This window comes from Trachemys scripta, chromosome 11 (genome assembly GCF_013100865.1).
Source record: "Trachemys scripta elegans isolate TJP31775 chromosome 11, CAS_Tse_1.0, whole genome shotgun sequence".
Taxonomy (NCBI): Eukaryota; Metazoa; Chordata; order Testudines; family Emydidae; genus Trachemys; species Trachemys scripta.
In genome coordinates, this window is record NC_048308.1 from 72,198,113 (window position 1) to 72,213,894 (window position 15,782).

General features: G+C 46.7%; 1 protein-coding gene across 6 annotated transcripts in view; it reads right to left on the reverse strand.

The window, feature by feature from the left end:
- TRAF3IP1 (TRAF3 interacting protein 1) overlaps positions 1-15,782 on the reverse strand; it is a 115,579-nt gene that overhangs the window by 9,742 nt on the left and 90,055 nt on the right. For all 6 annotated transcript variants that reach the window (XM_034785351.1, XM_034785350.1, XM_034785346.1 and 3 more), the window contains one exon: positions 1,328-1,551. In XM_034785351.1, the coding sequence (XP_034641242.1) occupies positions 1,328-1,551 (224 nt within the window). The remainder of the gene's footprint in view (positions 1-1,327; positions 1,552-15,782) is intronic.

Consider the following 15,782-nt stretch of genomic DNA (forward strand, 5'->3'; position numbering starts at 1 on the left):
AAAAGAAAATCCAGTTTTAATGTATGGTTGAGGTTTCAAGCTCAAGCACACGAGTGAGGATTAGTGTGTTAGGGTTTTATAGTTGAAACTGCTCTGCAGACTTAACTGTCGTGGACACTACTACGAAGTACTTATTAAAATAACTGCTTTATAGACTTCTTATCCCAACATAACATCTAATTTACACCTGTCAGGGTTCCCCCGCCCATTCTGAATTCTGGGATACAGATGTGGGGACCCGCATGAAAGACTCCCTAAGCTTATATTCTACCAGCTTAGGTTAAAACTTCACCAAGGCACAAATTCCTTTCCTTGATTTTGGATGGTATAGCTACCACCACCAAATGATTTACACAAAAATTCAGGGAAGAGCCACTTGGAATCCCTATCCCCCCAAAATATCCCCCCAAGCCCCTGCACCCCCTTTCCTGGGGAGGCTTGAGAATTATATACCAACCAACTGCCTTAGCAATGAGGGCACAGACCAGACCCTTTGTCTTCAGGACACTGAAAATCAATCAGGTTCTTAAAAGAAGAACTTTATTATAAAGAAAAAAAGTAAAAGAATCACACCTGCAAAACCAGGATAGAAGGTAACTTTACAGGGTAATAAAAAGATTTAAAACAGAGGATTCCCCACTAGGCTCGTCTTCACAATTAGAAAAACAGGAATAAAACTACCTCTGTAGCATAGGAAAATTCATACGCTAAAACACAAGATAACCTAACGCATTTCCTTGCCTTACTTACAATGTCTGTAATTTTAGATGGATTATTCCAGGTATATTCTCAGGAGATGTTGTACCTGCTTGGCTTCTCCTTCCGTCCGGAGAGAGGAACAAACAAAGACCAACAAACAAATCCTTCCCCTCAGATTTGAAAGTATCTTCTTTTCTCATCGATCCTTCTGGTCATGTGCCAGCTAGGTTATTGAACTGTATAATCCCTTACAGGTAAGGCAATTCAGTACAGCTGCCAAGGATGGATTTTATGCTACTCTTTCCTCTATATTTATGACAACACCACATAACATTTGTTTGCATTACGTGGATATCCATGTAGGCTCTTGGAAAGAGTTTGGAAAATGGTCAGTATTTCAGAGGTACCTCTATCTGCCATGTAACTCATTTAACATAATTTATTCACATAATAGAAGAGCTGAAAAGACTTTAAAATCTGGGTTAAACCAGAACCTTGTAGAATGCATGAAACTTTTACTTTTGTTAAAAAGGTAATTAAAATTGTAGAGACAGCAATTTGTAATTCAGCCTGTCCCAGGTGGCAAACCAGTCTTGTCCTGAGGACACTCTTCTTTAGCTATCCTTACCTCTGCTCCTTCTGGAGAGCCTCTGCATGCTGCTTGTTCTCATGCTGCCACATTTGCAGTTCGTTCTTCATGGAGTCCATGTCCTCCTGAATATAGTCCATGATTTTCCCAAGAGGAAGTGCACTCCGACACAGCGTCTGAATAGATGCACGAAACTTCTCTATTTCTTTTGATACTAGGTCCTTCTCCTTTCTCCTGGCTGCTTCTGACAAAAGTGGCTTCTCCTAATTTAATTGAGTAAAAAAACCAACAACAAAAACACAGGGAAAACATGAAGTCAAGAAAGGCCCTGAACATTTTAAAGAGGTGAACTAAAAAGAATGTTAAAAACAGGAAGCTGTGCATTGTAAAGGGGATGTTTAAGACTGACTGCAATGAAGCTATAAAGCCAAGACAGTATTCTAGAAGAGGTCAGCAGTATCACCACTTCATTGAAAAGTGCTTGTCACAGAACCATGTAGTAACAGTAGTAGCCACATTAAAACAGAATGATTTCAAGATCATTGAAGGCAAAAAAGTGCAAGTTTAATTACAAGTGCAAATTCGCTTTTGGCAATGCATAGTTTACGTGACATCATACAAAGATGAAGCTCAAAGGAAAAAAGAAGGCCTAATTTAATCTGAATCTTGAATCTATATGTAAAGAGGCAACATCTCTACTGCCCAAACTGAACTACTGAAGACACTATCCCCCCAGGAGTCTCACTCTGGCAGAGCTCCCCTAATTCATAAAGATTTGTTTTGTAACCCTTGAAGGCAATGGTAACAGGGTGAGTACAAACCAGGCACCCCACTGCAGACTGTAATTGTTGCCCAAACATTCCAATCTGTTCCTTCAACTGCATGGGTGGCCATTTGCCCAGAAAGAAAAGCCCATTCAGAAGGATCAGTGGAATATCAAAAGCATTTGAGAGAAAAATCTGTAAAAAGGCTAGTGTCGAATTCTGACAGGAGGTGAGTGAGATTCCTGCAAGATGGAATCTTCAGAATCCATGTGGCTAGTCTTCTCTTTAGCTAGGACCCTCTCACCACCAGCTTCTCATGGGGAGGGTGTTAAACAGTTTAAGCATCATTCTTGGGAAGGATATACTTGACTGCCTTAAGACAAAGAAGCTGTGTGAGGAGTCTGCCACATCTCCTTAACCCAGGGGCTGGCAAACTATGGCTGGATCCGGCCCGTGGGCTTGCCCCCCATCCCCATGGCACTATGTCCCTGCAGCCCCGGGGTGTGTGTGTGGGGGGGGGGGGGAGGGGGGCACCGTGTACTTCCCTCACCTGCAAGCACTGCCCCCAGCAGCTCCCATTGGCTGGGAACGGGAAACCGCAGCCAATGGGAGCTTCAGGGTAGGTACCCGCAGGCAAGGCCAGCGTGTGGAGCCCTCTGCCCCCCCTCCCCCAGGGGCCACAGGGATGTGGTGCCGGCCGCTTCTGGGAGTGGCATGGTGCAGGGCCAGGGCAGGCAGGGAGCCCCTTAGCCCCGCTGCGCACTGCTGCCACCCCAGAGCCGCTCCAGGTAAGAGCCCACTCTCCAAACCCCTCCCGTACCCAAACCCCCTGCCCTGAGCCCCCTGCAGCACCCAACACCCTCCCGCACCCCAACCCCCTGCCACACCCCACACCACACCCCAATCCCCGCCACACCCCACACCCTCCTGCACCCCAACCCCCTGCCCTGAGCCTCCTGCCGCACCCCACACCCTCCCACACCCCAACCCCCTGCCACACCCCCACACCCTCCTGCACCCCAATTTCCTGCCCTGAGCCCCCTCCCACACTCTGCACCCCAACCTTACATTCATGGCCTTGCATGCTATTTCCCCACCCAGATGTGACCCTCGGGCCAAAAAGTTTGCTCACCCCTGCCTTAACCAGTCGGTCCAAAATAGATGCACGGCCATGGCATCCTTTACTGGACAAGAGTTGATGGCCCAGGAACTTAACAACGGTGTCCTTGTAGGTTCCTGGACCAGCTTCAACCCCACATCATCTGACTTGGACAGGTTCTGTAAGAACTGAGGAAAGGTAGGTTCCTCCCCATGGAATCACTAAATGACTGTTCTGGTGGAAAGTATGTGGCATCCGAAGTATTCTTCAGCTCATCCTAGTCCAACTAACAGCCCTCCTCCACCTGATTGTTCACTCTGTCCTCATTACAGCAGCTGCAATGATACATTATGCTATACCTTAACTCCAGGAATGCAGGTGCAAAGTGGAGCCTGCTCTCCTGAAAAGGATAACTCCAAATCATTACAGAGTGTGTTATGATAAACATTCTGCTCAAGACAGACACAGAACTGGAACAACTAATAGGTTGTAGTAAGTCTGAGGTGCAGAGTATGAGAGGAAATTGGAACAGCACCTGCTTATAATATTGTCTTCCAACCACTAGTTCTAGCTCATCTTATGATAATCAGTTTTTTAACTCTTAAAGATACTGATAGTTGCCCGCCAAAAAAATTGGAGAAGACACTTTCCAAAGCATTATGAAAAACTATCAAAGAAGTGAACTATAAAACCACAGCAGGAGAAGGCTGCACATTTACCACATGAAAGCATTTTAATATTTTAAAGAGGTTTACAAAAGAGGATACAGTGCTCCAGGATGATCTCTAGAACATGAGATCTGATTATTAAATGTGTTGGTGGGAAGCATGACTGCTGAGCATCAGGTCTACTGAATATCATCATGAGACTCCATCGGGTACAACAACATGGTTAGTCGGTGTGGTTCAGCTGGATTGGCACTGGCAAGTCAGTGTGCCCAATGTGTCACTAATGCAACATGCTGATTTTTGGATAAGATTTGCACAGGCACAGATGGCAGTTTAGGTGTCCAACTAAGACTGACTTTTGATAGGAGTTGGGCAACTCACCGCCATTTGTGTTTTTCAAATTTCCCCCCTTGCTGACCCGAGTACAGTAACTGGGGAAGACAAGATTTAAAAAAAAAATTAAAAGGACAATGGGTGGGATTTTCAAAGCATCCCAAGGGAGTTAGGCACTCAGATCTGACATTCAATGGAATTTGGTTGCCTAATTCCCTTAGGCATCTTGGAAACTCCTAGCCCACAGCATTTAACTTGGAGTGATGGACCGATATTTGCCAAAAGTGACTAAATCACAATGCCCAATCTGATATCATTAACATTCTGTAACAAACCTATTCCCATGAACTGCAACACAAATTTCCATCCCCATCTCACCCCACAAGTCCCTCCTTTCTGGAGGAATTTTTCTTTCTATTTAAAAAAAAAAAAAAAAAGCCAGCAGCCAGAGAGCTTGAGTTCCAAAATTGAGTTTTCCTTTAGTGCAAAGTTTGTACATGTTGAAGTTTATGTAAATTCCTTTCAGCTATTTAATGGATGCAGGAAAACTAGAAAGGTCTTTATTTAACATCTTAGCCCCAGGATTGATCAGTTAGTAAAAGCAGTTCCTACAGGCTATATAAATCCAGAGGTGGCAGCCTGGGTGTGCCTCACTGGGCCAGAATATACTATACTGTCCCCTATTACCCCCCTACCTGATTGGCCTTTCTTCCTACCCAAGCTGTGGATTGTTTGCTCAGCTGCATCTGCAGGCAGCAGGGATGACTGCCAACCACATTTCAACAGCCTTTGGTTTACTGATGAACTCAGATATATATTTTAGAAAAATACTTCTAAGCTTTTAAGGCAGATTTATTTATTTCTGATGCTTGTATTTTACCACACACACAGTGTATGAAAACTTTGGGACTTCTGAGTTTTCAAGGATTTTAGAACTTCAGATTTGTTTAATTAGGAATCAGGTGAGGCAATGAACACTGGTGAACTTTGTGACCTTGGCTTCCAAAGTCAGTTCTTGAGTGTTGTGGGCTTATGGTTTGACAGTTAAAAGAAATACTCATTTTAATTCCTGTTCCTTGCCCATTACTTCTTTCTCCAAAGCAGGTGTTTCATTATACTGCACCACTATATCGATTAAAGAGGACATTATCAGGTATTTTGCTCTCATTTGTACAAATTCAAAGCATGTCTTTCTTGACCAGTTTTGTCCTTTGTGATCTGGTAAGCATTTACACTCCCAGAATGCCAAGCTTTTTAGAGGAAGTGTTCCACAGAGAGCTACTCTATGATGCTTCACCTCCTTGGCAATCTCTTGGGGAGACAACCAAATTAATGATTATGTGTCAATAATAATTCCCATTTGTTCTGCAACCCACACCACTCTCCATACATTTACCACGGCACACCATCTCTCTCCTGAGATGCATAGAATTTCCCTCTGGATCTCAAGACATCCTTCGGCCTGCAGAGCCACAATCTCTTTCCCGTTGCCATCCACCACACCATATCCACTGAAGGAATCATGGCAAACTTCATGGACACCGACTCAGATTTTTCTATTCAATTTTTCCATTCTATTTTGGGTCTTGTACTGAACCGATCACCACAGTATCTCAGCACCTTATGCTCGCCCACATTTTATTTTTTAATTCCTTCACAGTGGAGAGCATAATCTCGCCCAAAGTAACACCCCAATTGACCAAGGCGTCAAAACTGGCATTTCTAGGTTGAGGGCTAAGATGCTGAGGATTCAGTGGCTGATGGTTTATGCCTTTGAATCCCAGGCCCCTTTCGCTGTGGCTCATAGTAACGCTGTAGTTGCAGGTACTGGAGTGGTCAGGATCTCTGGGATGGCTAAGAACTGAATTTCCTTTTCTGTCCAGATGTGTAGATCCCTAGCAAGTTTTGTGTGGCTTTGGAGTCCTTTAAAATATGGACTGATGCATCGGTCTTGTATGCCCTCAAAAGGGAGGTCCTCAACTGCCGTCTGTACCTCCTTTAGCAGTCCTGAGAAATGTAACCATGAGGTCCGTCGCATCATCACCATCATCAATACCAAGCGGGCTACTGTACCCATAGCATCTAGTGTGGTCTGAAGTGCCAGTCTTACTACTAACTGACACTCGTGTATGATTGCTCGAAAGAGTTCTCATTGTTCTTCTGGTAAGTGGTTAATAAATGCATTACGTTTAGCATAGTTTATGTGTTCATACTTCGCCATTAAGGCTTGGTAATTTGCAATCTTGAATTGCAAGGTTGCTGAGGAGTATGCCCTCCTACCAAATAAATCAAGTCTTTTCCAGTCTCTCTCATAAGGAATGGATTTACTATGATGCTTTTGGCTATGGGAATTCATAGCGTCCACAACTATAGAATTAGGTGAAGAATGCAAAAAAAAAAAAAAAAAAAAAAAAAGGGTGGGATTCTGCATCCTTGGAGGGCACAGAGTACTTTTTAATCGGCCCTTTTACACGGTGGTGCACTAGAAGCTGGTGTCTGCCAAATGATCTTAGCAGGATCTAGAAGGTTTCCGTGTTGGTATCGCTTTCACAGAGACAGTACGGTCTTTGTTCTTGCCTTTAGCAGGCGGTGCTGCCGCTTCAGAGCCTGTGCCTTCAAGTCTTCAAGCTTATAAGTGGTGTCTGTACCCGAGGACCCATTTGTCCTATGGGTACCGTGTTTCGGGGCTGTCGGTGCCTAGATGACCCATTGTGCCGGGGATCTCCTTTGGCTGGTCAGGAGCTCAGTTTGAGGGCTTGCAGCCCTCTTCTTGGAGAGTGAGAGGAGTGTCTGAAGATTTCCTGCTCAGCTCTCCCTCCTTAGAAGTTGAAGACTCCGGGGACTATCTTCACCATGGAGGGGATTTGGGACTGGGGTCAGACGATGGTTTCAGAGCACCTTACATCAGGACTAGTTTCTGTTTTAACTCCCAGTTCTTTCGGGATTTGGCCTTCAATTGTTGGCACTGGACGCAGCGAGAGTGTCCGTCTGTAACTGGTATTGCCTTCCTGCAGGAGAGGCACCATTTAAATCTGGAGGAGCCAGATTGCCCCAGTAAGGAGCATATCCCCAGATAGGGGAAAAAGGGAAGAAGGAATTTTTTTTTTTTTTAAAACATGGGGGGAAAAAAAACCGAAAGAAAACTCTATAAAGCTAAGAAAAAACAAATGGAAACTCTAGCAGGAGCTAAGAAAGTGAACTCTAAGGGTATGTCTACACTACAAAATTAGTTCGAATTTATAGAAGCCGGTTTTATAGAAATCGGTTGTATACAGCCGATTGTGTGTGTCCCCACATAAAATGCTCTAAGTGCATTAAGTCGGCGGACCGCATCCACAGTACCGAGGCTAGCGTCGACTTCCGGAGCGTTGCATTTTGGGTAGCTATCCCACAGTTCCCGCAGTCTCCGCCGCCCATTGGAATTCTGGGTTGAGATCCCAATGCCTGAATGATGCAAAACAGTGTCGCGGGGGGTTCTAGGTACATGTCGTCAGGCACCTCCCTCTCCGTCAGAGCAACGGCAGACAATTGATTCGCACCTTTTTACCTGGGTTACCTGTGCAGACAACATACCATGCCAAGCATGGAGCCCGCTCTGCTCAGCTCAGCATCACCATATGTCATCTGGGTGCCGGCAGACGTGGTACTGCATTGCTACACAGCAGCAGCTAATTGCCTTTTGGCAGTAGATGGTGCAGTATGACTGGTAGCCTTCATCGGCGATCTGGGTACTGGCAGACGTGGCGCTGCATTGCACACAGCAGCAGCCCCTTGCCTTTTGGTAGAAGATGGTATATTACGACTGGTATCCGTCGTCATCGTCCTGCAGTGGCTGAAACTCCGTATGTCCCCCAGTCGCTGCCTTCCCAATGATGATGATGGCTATCAGTCGTAGTATGCTATTTTCTGCCAAGCGCCCAGTATTTTCTGCCAAGCACCCAGAAGATGATGAGGGCTATCAGTCATGCTGCACCGTCGTCTGCCAGCTTAAGATGTAAAAAATAGATCTGTTCTGCATTCATTTGCTTCCCCCTCCCGCCATGAAATCAACGGCCTGCTAAACCCAGGGTTTTGAGTTCAATCTGGGGGGGGGGGGGGGAGACATTCTGTGGGACAGTTGTTTGTATTTCTCCCTGATGCACAGCCACCTTTGTTGATTTTAATTCCCTGTACCTGTACGCCATATCGTCACTCGCCCCTCCCTCCCTCCCTCCGTCCGTCAGATACTAGTTTCGCACCTTTTTTCAGACCAGACACCATAGCACTGGGATCATGGAGCCTGCTCAGATCACTGCGGTAATTATGAGCACTATGAACACCATGCGCATTGTCCTGGAGTATATGCAGAGCCAGAACATGCCAAAGCAAAACCAGGACCAGCCGGGGAGGCGATTGCAGCGCGGCGACGAGAGTGATACGGAAATTGACATGGACATAGACTTCTCACAAGGCACAGGCCCCAGCAATGTGCAAATCATGGTGTTACTGGGGCAGGTTCATGCCGTGGAACGCCGATTCTGGGCCCGGGAAACAGGCACAGACTGGTGGGACCGCATCGTGTTGCAGGTGTGGGATGATTCCCAGTGGCTGCGAAACTTTTGCATGCGTAAGGGTACTTTCATGGAACTTTGTGACTTGCTTTCCCCTGCCCTGAAGCACCAGAATACCAGGATGAGAGCAGCCCTCACAGTTGAGAAGCGAGTGGTGATAAACTGTGGAAGCTTGCAATGCCAGACAGCTACCGGTCAGTTGGGAATCAATTTGGAGTGGGCAAATCTACTGTGGGGGCTGCTGTGATCCAAGTTGCCAGGGCAATGAAAGACCTGGTGATATCAAGGGTAGTGACTCTGGGCAACGTGCAGGCCATAGTGGATGGTTTTGCTGAAATGGGATTCCCAAAGTGTGGTGGGGTGATAGACGGAACCCATATCCCTATCTTGGCACCGGAGCACCAAGCCACCGACTACATAAACCGCAAGGGGTACTTTTCAATGCTGCTGCAAGCCCTGGTGGATCACAAGGGACGTTTCACCAACATCAACGTGGGATGGCCGGGAAAGGTACATGATGCTCGCGTCTTCAGGCACTTTGGTCTGTTTCGAAAGCTGGAGGAAGGGACTTTCTTCCCGGACCAGAAAATAACCATTGGGGATGTTGAAATGCCTATCGTGATCCTTGGGGACCCAGCCTACCCCTTAATGCCATGGCTCATGAAGCCGTACACAGGCAGCCTGGACAGGAGTCAGGACCTGTTCAACTACAGGCTGAGCAAGTGCCGAATGGTGGTGGAATGTGCATTTCGCTCAGACCTCAGCAAAAAGAATATCCCGCATTGTTATTGCTGCTTGCTGTGCGCTCCACAATATCTGAGAGAGTAAGGCGGAGACATTTATGGCGGCGTGGGAGGTTGAAGCAAATTGCCTGGCCGCTGATTACGCGCAGCCAGACACCAGGGCGGTTAGAAGAGCACAGCAGGGTGCGGTGCGCATCGGAGAAGCTTTGAAAACGAGTTTTGTGACTGTCCAGGCTATGGTGTGAAACTTCTGTTTGTTTCTCCTTGATGAACCCTCCACCAGCCCCCCCTCCACACCCGGTTCACTCTACTTCCCTGTAAACCAACGCCCCCCCTCGAGCACAACTTGCAGAGGCAATAAAGTCATTGTTACTTCACATTCATGCATTCTTTATTAATTCATCACACAACTAGGGGGATAATTGCCAAGATAGCCCAAGATTGGTGGCGGAAGAGGGAAGGAAGAGGACACACTGCAGTTTAAAACTTTAACTCGTATTGAAGGCCAGCCTTCTGATGCTCAGGCAATCATCTGGGGTGGAGTGGCTGGGTGGCCGGAGGCCCCCACACCGTGTTCTTGGGCGTCTGGGTGAGGAGGCTATGGAACTTGGGGACGAGGGCTGTTGGTTACACAGGGCTGTAGCAGCGGTCCCTGCTCCTGCTGCCTTCCCTGCAACTCAACCATACGCTGGAGCATATCAGTTTGATGCTCCAGCAGCCAGAGCATTGACTCTTGCCTTCTGTCTGCAAGGTGACGCCACCTATCATCTTCAGCCCGCCACTTGCTCTGTTCATCCCGCAATTCAGCCCGCCACCTCTCCTCTCATTCATATTGTGCTTTTCTGTAGTCTGACATTGACTGCCTCCACGCATTCTGCTGTGCTCTGTCAGTGTGGGAGGACATCTGGAGCTCCGAGAACATATCATCCCAAGTCTGCAGTTTTCTCCTTCTAATCTTCACTAGCCTCTGTGAAGGAGAAACATTTGCAGCTGGTGGAGGAGAAGGGAGAGGTGGTTAAAAAAGACACATTTTAGAGAACAATGGGTACACTCTTTCACGTTAAATTTTGCTGTTCACATTATACAGCACATGTGCTTTCGTTACAAGGTCGCATTTTTCCTCTTATGGTTTGGTGTGAGATGTCACTCACGCAGTGCCAGGCAACAGATTTCGGCTTGCAGGCAGCCATGGTAAGCCACAGTCTTTTGGCTTTTTTAACCTTCTTAACATGTAGGAATGGTTTCAAACAGTAGCGCCCTCATTTCCCATACCAAGCACCCCTTGGGTTGGCCATTTAAAATGGGTTTGCAATGTAAAAGGAGGGGCTGCGGTTTCCGGGATAACATGCAGCACAAACCCAACTAGCTCCCCTTCCCCCCCACACCCAATTATCGGGGATGATCACTTCACCCCTCCCTCCCACCACGTGGCTAACAGCGGGGAACATTTCTGTTCAGCAGAGCAGGAATGGGCACCTCCGAATGTCCCCTTAATAAAATCGCCCCATTTCAACCAGGTGACCATGAATGATATCACTATCCTGAGGATAACAAAGAGAGATAAGGAATGGATGTTGTCTGCATGCCAACAAACACCGGGACCATACGCTGCCATGCTTTGTTATGCAATGATTCCAGACTACGTGCTACTGGCCTGGCGTGGTAAAGTGTCCTACCATGGCGGACGGGATAAGGCAGCCCTCCCCAGAAACCTTTTGCAAAGGCTTTGGGAGTACATGAAGGAGAGCTTTCTGGAGATGTTCCTGGAGGATTTCCGCTCTATCCCCATACACGTTAACAGACTTTTCCAGTAGCTGTACTGGCCGCGATTGCCAGGGTAAATTAATCATTAATCACGCTTGCTTTTAAACCATGTGTAATATTTACAAAGGTACACTCACCAGAGGTCCCGTGTGCCCTCAGGGTCTGGGAGCATGCCTTGGGTGAGTTTGGGGGTTACTGGTTCCAGGTCCAGGGTGATAAACATACCCTGGCTGTTGGGGGAACCGGTTTCTCAGCTTCCTTGCTGCTGTGAGCTATCTACATTATCTTCATCCTCATCTTCCTTGTACCCCAAACCTGCTTCCCTGTGTGTTTCTCCATTGAAGGAGTCAAAGCACACGGTTGGGGTAGTGGTGGCTGCACCCCCTAGCATGGCATGCAGCTCCGCGTAGAAGCGGCATGTTTGCGGCTCTGCCCCGGACCTTCCGTTTGCCTCTCTGGCTTTGTGGTAGGCTTGCCTTAGCTCCTTAATTTTCACGCGGCACTGCTGTGCGTCCCTGTTATGGCCTCTGTCCTTCATGACCTTGGAGACCTTTTCTAATATTTTGCCATTTCGTTTACTGCTACGGAGTTCAGCTAGCACTGATTCATCTCCCCATATGGCGAGCAGATCCCGTACCTCCTGTTCGGTCCATGCTGGAGCTCTTTTGCGATCCTGGGACTCCATCACCGTTACCTCTGCTGATGAGCTCTGCGTGGTCACCTGTGCTCTCCATGCTGGGCAAACAGGAAATGAAATTCAAACGTTCGCTGGGCTTTTCCTGTCTACCTGATCAGTGCATCTGAGTTGAGAGTGCTGTCCAGAGCGGTCACAATGAAGCACTGTGGGATAGCTCCTGGTGGCCAATAACGTCAAATTCCCTTCACACTACCCCAATTCCGACCCGCTAAGGCCGATTTTATCGCTAATCCCCTTGTTGGAGGTGGAGTAAAGAAACCGGTTTAAAGGGCCCTTTACGTCGAAAAAAGGGACTTAGCCGTGTGAACGTGTCCAGCCTTAATTCGATTTAACTCTGCTAAATTCGACCTAAACTTGTAGTGTAGACCAGGCCTTAGCCTCTGAAAAGAGAAAAGCAGAATGCTATTCGCTCTGTTTCAGGCCAAAGGCAGCTGAGAAAGAACTGAGGTTGGTTCACCCGCGCAGGGCTAGGCAGCCTCAAAGAAGAGCACAAGGGAGAGAGAGTGCATATGCAGGCTGAACGGACACTGCTATCGGTCAGAGGCGCAGGGATGCAGACAAGTGTATAGCAGAGCACCCCTAAGGACACTCCTTGAGGAACAGCTGCTATTTCTACAGAGTAAATAAGTAAAACTTTGCAAGAATGCCCAGTGAGAAAGGCAGTTAATAAAAACTAAGAGTTCCTGATCTCATAGCTACATTTATGGGTTAAAATTTGCTTGGATAATTTCTCTTTAAATCCCTAAGAATTGTGGCAGATGGTGCGTTACAACAAGCAATGTGGGTGGTAAAATCCTACATGTCACCTTTGCTCATTTTGCACGAATATATAACAGGATATATTCCATTTTAAGAAAAATGCCAGAATCATTTCAGTTGGTCATATACCTCAAACAACCCACTCGCAATAAAATCCAAGAATCAATAAACTGTCCCCATATAAAAGGACTATTTCACTCTATAGGCCCAATGTGCCTCCTTTTCTTCATGTTTTTTTATGACACCAAGATAAATGTTTATTTTGGATGCCTGGGGAAAAAGGTCTGTCTGCCTTTCCCCTTCCCTTGTTCAGAACAGACTGCAATGTGGAACTGCACGCAGGGATTTGCTAAATTAAAAAGTAGGAACATTCTCTTTTTTTAATCAATGAGGGAAAAACTGCCATTGACATGGGAGTTGCGGGGAGGGATGGGAACTCAAAATAAACCACCAACACCCAGGATTTACTTTCATTTCATTCCGCCTTTCTTAAGCAACTAGCACAAGCTAATGGCGTGCATAGCTCTGCAGATGGTTTCTCACAGAACACACAGTTCTAATATTCACTTTGTTCGGTAAATTTGAAATGCCCAACATCCTAAAAAAATTAGGAAAGAGGTGATGTAATTGTTCACCATTTGGAAAGGGTATTTCTATAGTCAATATTTCAATGAATTATTTGATAATAGTTTTTCATTCTATGTTTATTACCACATACAGTGCTTGTTATTTTAAAATGAACGGAAGTGAAATATGGATTAAATTACAAAACATGCACACTGTAAGTGGTTAACAGTTTCTACGTGCCCTTTTACTGAAGTAGTACGTCCTGCTATCAAAGTAGAACAAAACAGTCACACTTTTATTGAGCTACATCGTTTCCCCCTTTTTTTCTACAGCACAGGAAAGAGCAGAAAACTCATTTTGGACAAGTTTTGGTGTTTTTTTAATCCATTTGTCTCCAAAAAAAGTTTGGATTTTTTATTATACAAAATATTGTGTGATCATAAATAGCATAGTTTCTGCATTTTAAACAGACTATCTACTAGGGATCACCAAGAGAAACCTTTTCACTGTAACCATAGGAAAACAGTAAAACAAATCATTTCTCAATGAACAGGATGTTTTTTCTGCTTATATCAGGTCTGAAGTTCAGTAGGAGGCCAAGAAACAAGGACACAATGTTCTCTGCAGTGCGAATTATGAAAGTTAGTGTTACCAGCTTCTGAACTGGAACCCACAAAGAAAAAAAGTTCGGTTTCAAAAAGAGCAGGGATATTACTTTTTATTTATAAAACACAACTTAAAGTTCATATTTATACAAAGGAATAGGAATGCTGAAACAAACACAGGAAAAGCCACCCAACCCGGCTTTTTTTTCGAGCGGCGAACAGCAGAGGCTAACAGAGGGAGTTTGCCTGGGAGCTGTCTGAGAGGAGGTACGCTAAGTGCTGCATTAGGGGGGCTGTGTTGGTGAGTATCTGAGTGTCTGCTGCTGGGACAGTTGGTCAGTTTGACCGTGTGCTTGATTGCTTGCTTGTTTGTTTGAAAAGTGTGAATTGGGAGTGCTTTGTTCCAGGTGGGCCTTGAGTGGGCCTGACTGGTATATAAGGGCAGTCAGCAGCGAACCAGCTGAGCGGCAAACAGCAGAGGCTAACAGAGGGAGTTTGCCTGGGGAGAGCTCACTGAGGCTTTCATCTGCAGGTTTCTCTGAGTAGTTCCTGCAACAGTTGAGGAAGCTCTTAAGAGGACAGTGATATGGAAGGTGAGCGATCAGCTGTTGTAACCTGCACAGGTTGTGCGATGTTTGTCTTTCTTCCACAGGACAGAAGCAACTTTGGCTGTACAAAGTGCAAGCTGGTCTCCATATTGGAGGAGAAGGTTCGAGGGCTGGAGAAACGAGTATCAACACTGCGTTGCATAAGGGAAAATGAAGATTTCCTGAACAGACATCAGGAGATGCTTCTACGGCCACAATGTTCTAAAGATTCAGAGCAGGCGCAGCAGGGACAGAAGGATTGTGAAGAGGTTTGGCAGCATGTGACCTCCAGAAGGAGAAAGAGGAGCGTCCATGCACCAGCAATGGAGATACAGGTGAGCAATCGTTTCCATGTTCTCTCTACAGGTACTAATGCGGAGAGTGGACTAGATGACCCATCTGAGGGAAGGGAGCAGAAGGACACTCCACCGATTGGAAGGCAAAAGATGCACTGTCCTAGGGATGGGGGTTCCACGACCACCACTCCCAAGAGAAGGAGGAGGGTGGTGGTGGTCGGGGATTCCCTCCTCAGGGGGACTGAGTCATCTATCTGCTGCCGCGACTGGGAAAACCGAGAGGTCTGCTGCTTGCCAGGAGCTAGGATACACGATGTGACGGAGAGACTGCCGAGACTCATCAAGCCCTCGGATCGCTACCCCTTCCTGCTTCTCCGCATAGGCACCAATGATACTGCCAAGAATGACTCTGAGCAGATCACTGCAGACTACGTGGCTCTGGGAAGAAGGATAAAGGAGTTTGAGGCGCAAGTGGTGTTCTCGTCCATCCTCCCTGTGCAAGGAAAAGGCCTGGGTAGAGACCGTCGAATCGTGGAAGTCAATGAATGGCTACGCAGGTGGTGTCGGAGAGAAGGCTTTGGATTCTTCGACCATGGGATGGTGTTCCAAGAAGGAGGAGTGCTAGGCAGAGACGGGCTCCACCTAACAAAGAGAAGGAAGAGCATCTTCGCCAGCAGGCTGGCTAACCTAGTGAGGAGGGCTTTAAACTAGGTTCATCGGGGGAAGGAGACCAAAGCCCTGAGGTAAGTGGGGAAATGGGATCCTGGGAGGAAGCACAAGCAGGAGAGAGCAAGAGGGGAGGACTCCTGTCTCATGCTGAGAAAGAGGGACGATCGATGAGTCATCTTAAGTGCCTATACACAAATGCAAGAAGCCTGGGAAACAAGCAGGGAGAACTGGAAGTCCTGGCAGTCAGGGAACTGTGATGCGATTGGAATAACAGAGACTTTGTGGGATAACTCACATGACTGGAGTACTGTCATGGATGAATATAAACTGTTCAGGAAGGACAGGCAGGGCAGAAAAGGTGGGGGAGTTGCGTTGTATGTAAGAGAGGAGTAT